Source organism: Littorina saxatilis, linkage group LG1 (assembly GCF_037325665.1).
Source record: "Littorina saxatilis isolate snail1 linkage group LG1, US_GU_Lsax_2.0, whole genome shotgun sequence".
In the NCBI taxonomy this organism is placed as follows: Eukaryota; Metazoa; Mollusca; class Gastropoda; order Littorinimorpha; family Littorinidae; genus Littorina; species Littorina saxatilis.
In genome coordinates this window covers 48303786-48320298 of record NC_090245.1, presented here as the reverse complement: position 1 = coordinate 48320298, position 16513 = coordinate 48303786, and the positions used below count along the sequence as shown (strand labels likewise).

The 16513-nt window shown below is 44.5% G+C and overlaps 1 protein-coding gene across 1 annotated transcript in view; it reads right to left on the bottom strand.

Moving 5' to 3' along the window:
• Positions 1-180: 180 nt before the first annotated feature.
• LOC138972173 (sodium- and chloride-dependent glycine transporter 2-like) overlaps positions 181-16513 on the bottom strand; it is a 38951-nt gene continuing 22618 nt past the window's right edge. Inside the window, exons 9-14 of the mRNA XM_070344923.1 lie at positions 15556-15668; positions 10760-10891; positions 10238-10337; positions 9677-9777; positions 4976-5143; positions 181-4275 (exon numbers count right to left, since the gene is read on the bottom strand). Of these exons, the coding sequence (XP_070201024.1) occupies positions 4147-4275; positions 4976-5143; positions 9677-9777; positions 10238-10337; positions 10760-10891; positions 15556-15668 (743 nt within the window). The 3' untranslated portion in view covers positions 181-4146. The remainder of the gene's footprint in view (positions 4276-4975; positions 5144-9676; positions 9778-10237; positions 10338-10759; positions 10892-15555; positions 15669-16513) is intronic.

Below are 16513 nucleotides of genomic sequence, written 5' to 3'. Positions count from 1 at the left end.
GTTTTTTTAAACTTCACCCTGAATATGTACACAACTATGGCACTTAGCTGGCCGCCCTGATATGGCCCTTCGTGGTCGGCTGGGCGTTAAGCAAACAAACAAACAAACACTTAGCTGGTGAAACCATAAAGACGTTCGTTCGCATCTTATTTAGCTTTTTTATGATTGTTTTTGTGTGTGTTTTTGTTGTTGTTGGTTGGTTGGTTGGCCGCTTTCAAAAAAGATTTTCAGTCAGACAAAATCTTGAGGATGAAAAAAGGGGAAATGACTACAAAACCTCGGCCATTAAACACAAAACTTTACAAACGCCAGGTCCTTTTTATCAACAACAAAAATTCAACTTTCATAACAAGTAAAAAATAAAATTTAAAAAAAATACAAAATATCATGCAACGTTTCTGGAGTTGTGTGCAAAAACATCTTGAGCAATTACATCGTCATCGGATATTATTACCAATTCAGTGCCCCATATGGGTTTTTGACCAATCAGGACGGATTCTAGGTGACCTGTTAAATGTTATAACGTTCAGGCAGGGACCCTTTTTGTATATCAAGCTAAAAATTGACAAAACAAAGTAAAAATGTAAATCAACAATATCAGCGTGATTTATTCTACAGAATGACACTTCAAATGCTGTCAGATAATACTCTCTTTATCTAAAAAGAATACCGATAAGCGAGTTTTGTCGGTGGGTGCTTTACGGAACAGCAAGGTACCGCCCATCCTCTGAGTGTGAAATGCCGACCCGCTCACTTGAAATCTAAATTACCTAAGTTCGGAAAATCAAGTGAAATTGCGTCACTAGCGTTACGTCAAATGTATCTTTACGTCATTTCCCATCCGTCTTGAGTCGGTTCTAAATCTGTCGCTCTCTATTCAACAAGAAAAAGCGAAGCAACCGAAACGTATGTTGAACATGGTTTATCTTGTGAGATTGTTGTGTGTCAAACGCATTTGATCTGTGAATATTCATCACGTCAGGAGTATTACTCTGATTGGCTGACCCAGGTCACGAGAATTCTTTGACTGACAGGCATAATCAGCTAGGAGCGCTCAAGTTGCCATTGCAGCTGTTCTGTCTAATTCGTGGGGTCGCTTCGAAATTTGTTTTGGTCGAATTAAACGGTAATAAAACCGTTATTTCTAATACGCGGACTGTTAGCAAATGACAACAGTCATGTCTCACAAACGATATCAGCATTCGCCTTTTATATCTTTTTTCTCGACATGCCTGTTATCATTTGCTAACAGTCAGCATATTAGAAATAACTCATAATAATGATATAATTATACCGAGCAACAAAAGAAATGCGAAAAAATTCTGCAATGTTTAATTAACAAAATCTCCAACAATTATAGAGTTAAAATTATCAAACCACAAAAGTTTGAAGAAGGCATGTTTGACCTAACTGTTGTGTGATTATTTTGATGCTGCGACTGTTTCAACACACGGGACAAGCAGGTTTAACGTTAACGAAGTATTGGAGGTATCGCTCAGTCAGTCTTCATCGCGCTCTCTGGCCACTGATCGGATACTGGTGGCTTCCAATGATGTTCCTGGTAGTGTCAGTGGCTGTATTGAATCGATCTCGAAGACGTTGTGGCAGGAAATTGCGATCTTTTCTTATTGAGGTAATGCGAATAATCCACCGCGTTGCATAACTGCAGTGCTTCTAATGTGAACAGAACATTGCTGAAGGTGATAGGCTGTTGACATGTGCACGTTTAAAGCACATGCCAGCGCTTCTGGATCATCCCCAGCTTTAAATCGACCTGGCATTTTGGTGGTGTCAGTCTTGGCATCCTGGCTGTTTCAAAAGTGAGACTGGCAGCAAGCATGCCATGGTCTCTTTTGGTTGCTAATGCATTAGTGAACACATCTCACACATCAGATTTCTCCTGCTCCACTTGCACGTGCTGCGAGCGCGCATTATGTTTTTAACGTTAAACCTGCTTGTCCCGTGTGTTGAAACAGTCGCAGCATCAAAATAATCACACAAAAGCAAGGTCAAACATGCCTTCATCACACTTTTGTGGTTTGATAATTCTAACTCTATAATTGTTGGAGATTTTGTCAATCAAACAATGACGATTGTTTTCGCGTTTCTTTTGTTGCTCGGTATCTATGGCTTCGCTATTCTGTCAGAAGGTATGGCATTCACGCAGTGGCCTCTGGTTCAGCTCTACAATCTATTCACTTCTATACACGATTAAACTTCTCTACGCGATACCTAATGTCCTCCAATATAGGTGTACATATCAAACTGAAGAGCATTGATGGTAACTTTCTCCTTTTACAGCTATGCTGAAACTTCAAGTTGAAGTTGCTCTGTGCTGAGTAAAATGTTGTCCTGATGAAACATTGTACTGTGAACTTCCAGCTTCACTAGATTAAAAATGGTAACTCGGTGCCACTACATTATGGATAGCCCGCATTTGTCAACAAAGCTTGCTCACGTGTTGTTGATGTAGTCAGAGATCGTATCTATGGAACGCCAAAACTGACTTTTAACCCGGTGTCACGAACTGAAACCTCTGCGGAACAATCCTTCTCATTGCGGTCAATGCGCATGCACCAATCTTGGACTTAAAAAATGCGACCCTTTGACCGAACGAACCATGGGTTAGGGTGGTTAGGTTGTTCACGACCTGATTAATCTCCCCATGTTAGCGCATGCGCATTGACCGCAATGAGAAGGATTGTTCAGGCAGAGTTTTCAGTTCGTGACACCGGTAAAATCGTCTCTGCATCGGATTGGCTCTCGTAAAAATACCAGTAGTATTTGGGCCAAAGAGTGCTTGAGATACTCGGTAGATTTATACCGAGCAAAAAGCGCATTAGCTAATCAAACTACCGTGTAGAAAATGCCCCCATGTGCACCGAAACTGACTTTTTACTTGGTATTTCTGCATTTGATTGGCTCAATCATTTTACCGGATAACAAGAAGAGCAAACGCTCGATCGAGTCACTTTCGCAGTTCTGAATATTATATGAGGCATCAGATGGACAGGAAGAAATTGCTATTCACAACACAATGAGTCACGTTCACATAAAATTTGAGCCCGGTCACTTTTATAGTTTCCGAGAAAAGCCCAACGTTAAGTTGTGTGTTGCCGAACAGAAAAGGCTAGTTATCTCCCTTGTTTTTCTGATAACGTTCGTAAAAGGCTACAGATGTAAATACTTTGATGTAAAGAATAATCCTACAAAGTTTCAATCACATCCGATGAACTTTGTCAAAGATATAAAATGTCTAATTTTTCCTTTGACGCTGACCTGTGACCTTGAAAAAGGTCAAAGGTCAACGAAACCATCGTTAAAGTGTAGAGGTCATTGGAGGTCACGACTAAACAAAATATGAGCCCGATCGCTTTGATAGTTTCCGAGAAAAGTCCAACGTTAAGGTGGTGTCTACGGACGGCCGGCCGGACGGCCGGCCGGCCGGCCGGCCGGACAGACTAACACTGACCGATTACATAGAGTCACTTTTTCTCAAGTGACTCAAAAATTCAGTTTTGGCGTTCCATACCTATCAGTGACTATAGTGGTGAGGTAAGCTTGTCAGTCACAAATGCCGAGTCCTCCACCAAACAAAAACGAAAGTGGCAAAATGTAAACCGCGACTGACAGGACATCTTGTACAGATTCCCTGCGTTGATTAATCGCACAACAAGACTTGCCGCCTTCAAGTTCTCTTGTTTTTGTGATAGTAAGGCACATTTGCATAATATCTAATAATAAGCATAGATAAATTCTGAAATAGTTTGCGAATGAACAGAAATGCCTGCGGTAACTTCAATATCAACCGCAATAACACAAAATCTTGGACTTGTAACCGTCAACCAAACTTCTTACTGCCCTTTTTATTCAAATAGAGACAGCAACAAGTGACGTGATCGACCCACAGCAAAATACTTGTTCAGATCAAACAGCAGTGTCATTGCGGGAGATGTGACTTGTGTCACATATCTTTCTTTCTCATGGAAAAGCAAGTACATGATTACCCATGCCGTCACATGACGCGATCAAACCATCCTCCAAAGGAAGAAGCAGAAGAAAGAGAAAAGAGTATTTCACACTTGAATGCATGGCTTCACTGTGACATCGGTCTCTACGTCACCGATGGTTGTGCACCTGACGTCATCAACGACGAATGATGTCAGTCCAGTGCTGACGCGGAGGTCTCTGAGCGGCCTCTTTGCGGTACAAGATCCGTTCCTTCAGTCCTGGCGGCCCCCAGTTCTCGTCGGGCTGTGTCGTCTTCCTCAGTCTCTGCCAGCCAGAATACAAGGGCAAAAGGTCACAACGGGCATGGGAACTCTCAGGTAATACTGATTTTCATACGGTGTAAACTCTTGTTTCAGAAGATCAACTATATTTTTAGAGGAATAGGACATTCTAACCGAACATATTCCCATTGTAACTCTTGTACCCTTTGCCCATGTCCTGGGTCTAACCACACAGACCTAACTAAAGTAGGGGGAGGGAGATGGACACAGATTACACAGGTAAACATCATACAAACCTGTAGCAGAGGCCTGGCTGTGTACAGCTGGTGCATGGCCACGAGGGAGATGAACACAGGTTACACAGGTAAACACCAAACATACCAGTAGCAGCGAGCCCTTGGCTGTGTACAGCTGGTGCATGGTCACGAGGGAGATGGACACAGGTAACACCGGTAAACACCATACACACCTGTAGCAGCGAACCCTTAGCTGTGTACAGCTGGTGTATGGCCACGAGGGAGATGGACACAGATAACACAGGTAAACATCATACACACCCGCAGCAGAGGCCTGTAAACAGCTGGTGCATGGCCACGAGGGAGATGAACACAGGTTACAGGTTACACAGGTAAACACCAAACATACCTGTAGCAGTGAGCTCTTGGCTGTGTACAGCTAGTGTATGGCCACTAGGGGGATGGACACAGGTAATACAGGTAAACACAGGTAAAAACCATTCACACCTGCAGCAGAGAGCCCTTGGCTTTGTACAGCTGCTGCATGGCCACGAGGGGGATGGGGATGAAGGAGACGAGGGCGACGGTCCAGCCAAACACGTTGCCCCACACGTCATAGTGGTAGTCGCCGTAGGTGGGAGTCCGGTACTCCATCAGCGTCACCACCAGCAACACCTGCACTCTCGTCATGGAGAACAACGTCAGAGCTGGATCGGGGGGAGGGGGGGGGGTCAGGGCCGAGGCACACGATAAAGTAACCAACCGGGTTGGAGCCAGCCGCGGTGTTGGATTGGTTGAAATTAAGATTTGTTGTGATTTCAACGAATCAGACCCTGCGGTTTGTTCCCTCCCGTTTGGGTGGCACCCACTTTTGGTTCGTGCACATCAGCCCTGGGTTCAGGAAGCGCAGCCCTTTTTAATTGGCAAATGCACCTATTTCTCAAGGAGAAACCCCAAAATACCCTTTTCAAATGCTTATTTAACCTCATTTTGGACGCCCTTTTCCTCTCAAACACTAGGTCCAGACCTGAAGGTTACCCCAGAAGGGGGAGGGGATGGGGGTTGGTGGGCAGGGTGTGTTAGAAACTGAGGGATAACAAGGTTACACCACAAGGGGGAGTTAGTGGGCAGGGTGTGTTAGAAAGGGATAACAAGGTTACACAACAAGGGGGAGTTAGTGGGCAGGGTGTGTTAGAAAGGGAAGGGATAACAAGGTTACACCACAAGGGGGAGTTAGTGGGCAGGGTGTGTTAGAAAGGAAAGGGATAACAAGGTTACACCACAAGGGGGAGTTAGTGGGCAGGGTGTGTTAGAAAGGAAAGGGATAACAAGGTTACACCACAAGGGGGAGTTAGTGGGCAGGGTGTGTTTGAAAGGAAATGGATAACAAGGTTACACCACAAGGTGGAGTTAGTGGGCAGGGTGTGTTAGAAAGGAAATGGATAACAAGGTAACACCACAAGGGGGAGTTAGTGGGTAGGGTGTGTTAGAAAGGGATAACAAGGTTACACCACAAGGGGGAGTTAGTGGGCAGGGTGTGTTAGAAAGGGATAACAAGGTTACACCACAAGGGGGAGTTAGTGGGCAGGGTGTGTTAGAAAGGAAAAGGATAACAAGGTTACACCACAAGGGGGAGTTAGTGGGTAGGGTGTGTTAGAAAGGGATAACAAGGTTACACAACAAGGGGGAGTTAGTGGGTAGGGTGTGTTAGAAAGGGATAACAAGGTTACACAACAAGGGGGAGTTAGTGGGTAGGGTGTGTTAGAAAGGGATAACAAGGTTACACCACAAGGGGGAGTTAGTGGGTAGGGTGTGTTAGAAAGGGATAACAAGGTTACACAACAAGGGGGAGTTAGTGGGTAGGGTGTGTTAGAAAGGGATAACAAGGTTACACCACAAGGGGGAGTTAGTGGGTAGGGTGTGTTAGAAAGGGATAACAAGGTTATACCACAAGGGGGAGTTAGTGGGCAGGGTGTGTTAGAAAGGGATAACAAGGTTATACCACAAGGGGGAGTTAGTGGGTAGGGTGTGTTAGAAAGGGATAACAAGGTTACACCACAAGGGGGAGTTAGTGGGTAGGGTGTGTTAGAAAGGGATAACAAGGTTACACAACAAGGGGGAGTTAGTGGGTAGGGTGTGTTAGAAAGGGATAACAAGGTTACACCACAAGGGGGAGTTAGTGGGTAGGGTGTGTTAGAAAGGGATAACAAGGTTACACCACAAGGGGGAGTTAGTGGGTAGGGTGTGTTAGAAAGGGATAACAAGGTTACACAACAAGGGGGAGTTAGTGGGTAGGGTGTGTTAGAAGGGGATAACAAGGTTACACCACAAGGGGGAGTTAGTGGGTAGGGTGTGTTAGAAAGGGATAACAAGGTTACACAACAAGGGGGAGTTAGTGGGTAGGGTGTGTTAGAAAGGGATAACAAGGTTACACAACAAGGGGGAGTTAGTGGGTAGGGTGTGTTAGAAAGGGATAACAAGGTTACACAACAAGGGGGAGTTAGTGGGTAGGGTGTGTTAGAAAGGGATAACAAGGTTACACAACAAGGGGGAGTTAGTGGGTAGGGTGTGTTAGAAAGGGATAACAAGGTTACACAACAAGGGGGAGTTAGTGGGTAGGGTGTGTTAGAAAGGGATAACAAGGTTACACCACAAGGGGGAGTTAGTGGGTAGGGTGTGTTAGAAAGGGATAACAAGGTTACACAACAAGGGGGAGTTAGTGGGTAGGGTGTGTTAGAAAGGGATAACAAGGTTACACCACAAGGGGGAGTTAGTGGGCAGGGTGTGTTAGAAAGGGATAACAAGGTTACACCACAAGGGGGAGTTAGTGGGTAGGGTGTGTTAGAAAGGGAAAAGGATAACAAGGTTACACCACAAGGGGGAGTTAGTGGGCAGGGTGTGTTAGAAAGGGATAACAAGGTTACACAACAAGGGGGAGTTAGTGGGTAGGGTCTGTTAGAAAGGGAAAGGATAACAAGGTTACACCACAAGGGGGAGTTAGTGGGCAGGGTGTGTTGGAAAGGGATAACAAGGTTACACCACAAGGGGGAGTTAGTGGGCAGGGTGTGTTAGAAAGGGATAACAAGGTTACACAACAAGGGGGAGTTAGTGGGCAGGGTGTGTTAGAAAGGGAAAGGATAACAAGGTTACACCACAAAGGGGAGTTGGTGGGCAGGGTGTGTTAGAAAGGAAAGGGATAACACGGTTACACCACAAGGGGGAGTTAGTGGGCAGGGTGTGTTAGAAAGGGAAGGGATAGCAAGGTTACACCACAAGAGGGAGTTAGTGGGCAGGGTGTGTTAGAAAGGAAAAGGATAACAAGGTTACATCACAAGGGGGAGTTAGTGGGCAGGGTGTGTTAGAAAGGGAAAGGATAACAAGGTTACACAACAAGGGGGAGTTAGTGGGCAGGGTGTGTTAGAAAGGGATAACAAGGTTACACCACAAGGGGGAGTTAGTGGGCAGGGTGTGTTAGAAAGGGATAACAAGGTTACACAACAAGGGGAAGTTAGTGGGTAGGGTGAGTTAGAAAGGAAAGGGATAACAAGCTTACACCACAAGGGGGAGTTAGTGGGTAAGGTGAGTTAAAAACAAGTCGCGCAAGGCGAAAATACAACATTTAGTCAAGTAGCTGTCGAACTCACAGAATGAAACTGAACGCAATGCAACGCAGCAAGACCGTATACTCGTAGCATCGTCAGTCCACCGCTCATGGCAAAGGCAGTGAAATTGACAAGAAGTGCGGGGTAGTAGTTGCGCTGAGAAGGATAGCACGCTTTTCTGTACCTCTCTTCGTTTTAACTTTCTGAGCGTGTTTTCAATCCAAACATATCATATCTATATGTTTTTGGAATCAGGAACCGACAAGGAATAAGATGAAAGTGTTTTTAAATTGATTTCGAAAATTTAATTTTGATAATAATTTTTATATATTTAATTTTCAGAGCTTGTTTTTAATCCAAATATAACATATTTATATGTTTTTGGAATCAGCAAATGATGGAGAATAAGATGAACGTAAATTTGGATAGTTTTATAAAAAAAAAATTTTTTATACAATTTTCAGATTTTTAATGACCAAAGTCATCAATTAAATTTTAAGCCACCAAGCTGAAATGCAATACCAAAGTCCGGGCTTCGTCGAACATTACTTGACCAAAATTTCAAACAATTTGGTTAAAAAATGAGGGCGTGACAGTGCCGCCTCAACTTTCACGAAAAGCCGGATATGACGTCATCAAAGACATTTATCAAAAAAATGAAAAACAGGTATGGGGATATCATACCCAGGAACTCTCATGTCAAATTTCATAAAGATCGGTCCAGTAGTTTGGTCTGAATCGCTCTACACGCACGCACGCACACACACACACACACACACACACACATACAGTATTAGTCTATTACACACACACACATACACCACGACCCTCGTCTCGATTCCCCCCTCTATGTTAAAACATTTAGTCAAAACTTGACTAAATATAAAAAGAAGGGACAAAGCAGCAATTTTTTTTTATACCCCTTTCTCTTTGTCTGTCTGTCTGTCTTTCTCTTTCTCGCTCTCTCTTTCTGTCTGTCTGTCTATCTCTCTGTCTCTCTCCCCTCCCTCTCTCTCTCTCTCTCTGTTGTCTGTCTGTCTCTCCCAGCCCACCCTCTCTCTCTCTCTTTCTGTCTGCCTCTGTCTCCGTGTCTCTTTCTCTCTCTGATTCTGTCTTTCTCTGTCTTCCTACCCCCCACCCCCCACCCCTCCTCTCTCTCTCCCTCTCTCTCTCTCCCTCTCTCTCTCCCCTCTCTCTCTCCCTCTCTCTCTCGGTCCTCCTCTCTCTCCCCCTCTCCCCCCTCTCTACCCCTCTCTCTTTCTCTCTCCGCTCCGTGTAAATATTCATATGTTGTTGTTTTTCTCTACCTTTTTTTCTACGTTAATATCCGTGTAAATATGTGATTAGATTAGTCCCCTCTCTGGGCGAGGGCTGGTTGAAAAAAAGCTCGTTGTATTGCTTACGCCACAACCCTCGAAAAATAAAATTTGATTTGATTTGATTTGATCTCCCTCTCTCTCTCTCTCTCTTTTCCCTCTCCCCCTCTCTACCCCTCTCTCTTTCTCTCCCCCTCTCTCTCTCTTTCTCTCTCTCCTCTCTCCCCCCGTCTCTCTCTCTGTCTCTCTCCCCTCCCTCTCTCTCTCTCTCTGTATGGCTGGGCACTGACCAGAAGGACAAGCGGAGTGACGAAGCACCAGAGAATCTTCATGTACATGGGTGGTCTTCTCCCGAGCATCATTTCGATGTCTGCTCCGAATCGGTCTGCACCTGAACACCAGTCACATTTATACGTACATATATATGTCAGAGGAGGGAGTATGGTAGTAGTGAACACACAGCATTACCGTTACAAGCACGAACGACATTTAAGGAAACAAAAAAAACCAACGCAGTATGTGAGTACTCTGTCTGTCTGTCTTTTTTTGGGTCTGTCTGTCTGTCTGTATGTCTGCTTCTGTGTAACATAAGTGGTGAAACGGTTAATTTTGAAATGTTCCATTACCTCTTTGTTCCTTCGTTGAGTGAGAGAATCGAGCACACTAGCTTGAAAGATGCGATTGAGAAGTCATTATGATGATGAGTGACGTCATCCGTACCAAAGACCCAGGCTATGACGACACACTCGATGCTGCTGATGCTGAATGACGTCATTCGTGCCATAGACCCAGGCCAATACGACACACTTGATGATCCAGATGCAAATGATGATGAGTGACGTCATACGTACCATAGACCCAGGCGATGACGATACACTGGAGGAGGCTGATGAGCAGGACACTGAGGGTGGCGATGAACCAGTCCACCAGTTGAAAAATGTAAATCCCTCCCTGCGTCACAGTCAACACAAGACGTTAACAAAATATTGAACAACAAACAAACAAATAAACACTAATTATAAGAAAGGAGAACTTGTTCAACTAGCGAAACTCTAAACCGCATACTTGCATTTTACAAGTATTGCCAGAAAACACTCATCACGTTTACACATAGTAACCATAGAAACAAAATAAAATCATAGCAGCAGCTCCAATTAACCTAACTTTTGAGTGGTTATTGGACTGAAAACTTCGATGTTTGTAATACATAATGAGCGAGTAGTTTAACATAAATACTTAAGCAGACTAACATTTCAATTCTTAACATGCAAATATAATCCATCCAATCGAAATCCGTGTGGAATTTTTATTTACACGATCTTCACTAAGGTTTAGAAATGTGTGCTAATAACGCAATGAATGACGTCAGCAACCTGAGTGACGAAGGGCAGGCCAAGGAGGAAGCAGACGACACAGAAAATGGCGCTGACCAACATTCGGTGACGAGTAAGAGTTCTGGGATAGCGGTCAATCAGAACTGTGAGCACACACTCTCCATTAGCAAGCTGAAACATCACACAAACACAGGTGAAACATCACACAAACACAGGTGAAACATCACACAAACACAGGTGAAACATCCACACAAACACAGGTGAAACATCCACACAAACACAGTGACCATTCTGATAAGCATCGCTCCACGGCTATTGCCAGTTGTCTCTCTGACCGGACGCAACAGTCCTACGCGAATCTATCAAAATAAGAATACAGAGTTATCTCCCATATGTTTTTCTAAATTTGAGATCAGTGTTCGCGAGACGAAAATGATTGCAGATTGGCCGACTTCGACAGTGATCTCCGTTCTGTTCTTCACAGTTATGGTAAAGACATCGTTCTGAGGTCAAACCAAGTTGACATTTTGGGACTGCTGCCGGAAGGAGACCGTAATATATGGTTTCATCACTGTCAACTGGTTACAGAAAAAAATCGTCTGCTCCAGTGAGCGCCGAAACCAAACGGTTGATTATCACGTGACACTTTTGCCATATTTAGAGTTGTTTGCACAGTAAATACAGCCGCGAAAAATAGCTCGCTTGAAACTGTCTTACATATCAATTCCTTTGTAATTTAAAAATTACGAAACACCATGAAAAATCATTATCGACGATCGCGAATCTGCTTATATCAATAACTAGAGGAATACCCGGCTTCGCCGGGGTGAATCGCGAGACAGAGACAGACAGCGTGGCGGTTCATCACAATCACCTCTGCAGGCGAAGTCCCGGCTGTCAAACGGGATTGAGAATTTTAGAGCTTATTTCTTAGCCCTATAATTATTATCTGTTGTGGCTTCTCAAATGCCTGAACATACAGACAGACAAAAGCCGCTAGACCCCATCACAAACAGAACTCTACAATCCACAGGTTTTTGCCCACACACACACACACAAACACACACACAGAGAAGCCTATCTATATATATATATACGACTAGTGTCTGTGTGTCTGTGTGTCTGTGTGTCTGTGTGTCTGTCTGTGCGCGATGCACGGCCAAAGTTCTCGATGGATCTGCTTCAAATTTGGTGGGCTTATTCAGAGAGACCCCGGACACAACCTCATCGATGAGATATTTCAACACGTGCTCTCAGCGCGCAGCGCTGAACCGATTTTGGTTCCACCTCAGCTATTTTGGTTCCACCTCAGCTACCCGGGCCCCCATACCGACACACCATAGCCGCTACACCACATCACAACGCCAAAGTTCTCGGTGGATCTTTTTCAAATTTGGACACCGTATTCAGCTACACCCCGGACACAATATCATCGATGAGATATTTCAACACGTGCTCTCAGCGCGCAGCGCTGAACTGATTTGGGTTTTTGTGTTCATTTCACCATTATAAGTAACTCTTCCTTATCTTCTCCAGTGTTTGGCGTTTATCTCCCTTCCTTCGTGTGGCTTTCCCGTTCAGTTGTAAGTTACTACTATTTTTAGAATGTCACTGCGCTGTCCACTGCGCTGAGCGTCTTCGGATATTCCCGGCGTTCTGTTACTGTTACTATTTTTAGAAGGTCAACGCAGTGTACAGAACGTAAATTGGACCCGTAAATTATCCTCACTGTAAAAGTGCAAAGGTCGAATCCATTTATAGCCACGCGAAAAATACACTGTCATCTATCTCTCTATAGATACGGCTTCTCTGTGTTTTTGTGTGTGTGTGTGTGTTTGTGTGTGTGTCTCTATGTGAGCAACACCTGTGCATTGTTCAGTTCTGTTTGTGATGTGGTCTGGCGGCTTTTGTGTAATTTTATGTACTGGCCGTCCTTTGAGAAGCCATAACTTGCTCAGTCCTGTTTGAGTGGAGTTCGCCTCCAAAGGTGATTAACACGGTTACATTCGTCGACAAGGATGTTACTCGATATGATCAGGAATGGCATTATGGCCACTGAATCATTTTCGTGCTGTTCCCATTCCACGAATCTGGGAGGGACCTAAGCTTGGCGGGTCCATTGTTCGGACCCGGCGAAGCCGGCGTACGGCTCTAAGTACTTCTTCCCGGCGAAGCTGGCTACCCGGCGAAGCGGGTATTCATTCTAGTATATATATATGTATATCTATATCTATAAATATATAGAGATAGGTGAGAGTGTATTTTTCGCGTGGCTATAAATTGATTCGACCTTTTCACTTTGACAGTAAGAACAACTTACGGGTGCAAGGGAAGCGTTCTGGACAGCGCAGTGACATTCTAAAAATAGTTACTCAGAAACGGGAATTTGAGGTGAACGGCGCGAGGCAGAGACAGACAGCGTGGCGGTTCACCACAATCACCTTTGAAGGCGAAGTCCTGTCAAACGGGATTGAGAATTTTAGAGTTTATTTCTTAGCCCTATATTATCTGCTGTGGCTTCTCACATGCCAGAACATACAGACAGACAATAGCCGCTAGACCACATCACAAACAGAACTCTACAATACACAGGTTTTTGCCCACACACACACACAAACACACACACACACACAGAGAAGCCGTATATATATATGCATATCTGTATCTATAAATATATAGAGATAGGTGAGAGTGTATTTTTCGCGTGGCTATAAATTGATTCGACCTTTTCACTTTGACAGTAAGAACAACTTACGGGTGCAAGGGAAGCGTTGTGGACAGCGCAGTGGACAGCGCAGTGACATTCTAAAAATAGTAATAGTAAGTTACAAACGGGAAAGCCACACGAAGGAAGGGAGATAAACGCCAAACACTGGAGAAGATAAGGAAGAGTTACTTATAATGGTGAAATGAACACAAAAACCCAAATCAGTTCAGCGCTGCGCGCTGAGAGCACGTGTTGAAATATCTCATCGATGATATTGTGTCCGGGGTGTAGCTGAATACGGTGTCCAAATTTGAAAAAGATCCACCGAGATCTTTGGCGTTGTGATGTGGTGTAGCGGCTATGGTGTGTCGGTATGGGGGCCCGGGTAGCTGAGGTGGAACCAAAATAGCTGAGGTGGAACCAAAATCGGTTCAGCGCTGCGCGCTGAGAGCACGTGTTGAAATATCTCATCGATGAGGTTGTGTCCGGGGTCTCTTGAATAAGCCCACCAAATTTGAAGCAGATCCATCGAGAACTTTGGCCGTGCATCGCGCACAGACAGACACACAGACACACAGACACTAGTCGTATATATATATAGATACATTACAAAAAGCTCTAAATATGTTTAAAAAAAAATCGGTTCCTTGCCAGACAAGGAAACTCAAAGCATCCTGTCAGGGAGAGAATGAGCCGAACTCATTTTGACCGCTGAGTTCAGGATGAGCAGAAACATCACACAAACACAGGTGAAACATCCATACAACTGTAAGCTGAAACATCAAACAAACACAGGTGAAACATCACACAAACACAAGTGAAACATCACACAAACACAGGTGAAACATCACACAAACACAGCTGAAACATCCACACAAACACAGGTGAAACATCCACACAAACACAGTTGAAACATCCACACAAACACAGGTGAAATATCCACACAAACACAGGTGAAACATCACATAAACACAGCTGAAACATCACACAAACAGAGCTGAAACATCACACAAACACAGCTAAAACATTACACAAACACAGGTAAAACATCCACACAAACACAGGTGAAACATCACACAAACACAGGTGAAACATCCACACAAACACAGGTGAAACATCCACACAAATACAGGTGAAACATCCACACAAACACAGGTGAAACATCCACACAAACACAGGTGAAACATCCACACAAACACAGGTGAAACATCCACTCAAACACAGGTGAAACATCCACACAAACACAGGTGAAACATCCACACAACCGTCAGCTGAAACATCACACAAACACAGGTGAAACATCCCCTCAAACACAGGTGAAACATCACACAAACACAAGTGAAACATCCACACAACCGTCAGCTGAAACATCACACAATAGTAAACTCAAATGTCACACAACAGCCAGCTGATGATATCACACAACAGTAAGCTGAAACATAACACAACAGTCTTGGAGAAATGTATGCAATCATAGTAAAAATCTGTGGTAATAATGTCTTGAAAAAATGTAGTCACACGAAGGTATGTAAAAACAATGTCTTGGAAAAATGTACGCAATAATGATGGACTGCCTTAGCCAGCAGGAGGTTTGTGTAGCGAGCAGTAGTAGGCAGTGCTGATAGTTAGCATGATTGTACAAAACCTCACTCGAAGGAGAAAAGCAGTGATACAAAGAAATAACAGAACGATGGTTCCATTTCTCGACAGGTGCATCACAAAGCTTACAGCCACAGATCTACAGCTTCAACCAAAGAAACCCGTAGCAATGTTGTGCAATATTTTTGACGACAAACTCAGCATTGACTTAAAATGTACAGAAACAAAGGAAAAAGCTTCATTATGTCTTCCTTAGTGTGATAAAAGCAAGAATACCTGGCCATCACAAATCCATAACTACAGCCAAAGAAAGCTGAGCCAAAGTCACACAATATTTTTTTTAACGACAAAAACCTGTAATTACTATAACAAATTAAAAAATTAAAACACACAACCCACACCACAATAAACAACAACAAAACAAAAACACCCCCCCACACACACCCCCCACAAAAAGCAAGAGAGGAAACGGGTGGATTCTCTCTGCCTCAGTGCGATGAGAGCCATTGAACAGACTGCACGTGCTAACCAGGCTGTCACAGCAGAGTGTGAAGATCATGATGAAGAAGAGGACGGCCCAAAGCTGGGGAATGGGCAGGCGGGAGATGGCCTCTGGGTACACGATGAACGCCAGGCCCGGACCTGTTTACACACACACACATACACACTTCAAAAAAAGTTAAGGATCACTATTTTACAAGCACGCCACACAAAACAGACAAGACCGAATTCTTTCATTTAAATTTTTTTTATATAATTGAACAACCAAGGAGTAATGACAAACAAAGCAAAGATCGAACGCGGCAGCAACAATTCAGCTAGAGTGTGTCAAACGTGACAACCCTCGAAAATGGAATTCATAACAATGTGAATCTGTGTCAATAACGCGTGTGCCAGGCATTCAACACATCGTTGGCGCATGGAGTGGATCAGGTTGCATATGAATGCTCTGGGAACTCCATTCCACTCCTGCTGGAGCCATTGCAGCAGTTGACCCAGATTGGCAGGAGGAGGGTGATGTTGCTGTACCCGACGACAAAGCTCGTCCCACATGTGCTCTATGGGGTTCAGGTCCGGGCTGTTGGCTGGCCACAGCATCCTGTTGACCCTGGCCTGCTGGATGAAGGTGTTTACAGCTGCAGAGCGATGGGGAGGTGCGTTGTCATCCTGAAGAATCGCACGAGGGCCGATCGCTTGGAGGGCTGGAACGACCAGGGGTTGCAGGGTCTCATTCTGGTAGCGGACACCGGTCAAGTTGCCCACTACATGGTACAGAGGTGTCCTTAGACGTGTGCTGATCCCTCCCCAGACCATCACAGAGCCTCCGCCAAAATGCTGTCGTTCCACAACAGCGCCTTCTGCGAAGCGCTCTCCGCGACGCCTCCACACTCGGATGCGACCATCAGCAGGTTCCAAGCAAAAGCGGGACTCATCTGTAAACAACACCTGAGCCCACTGCTGACGTTGCCACCTCACATGTTGAGTGC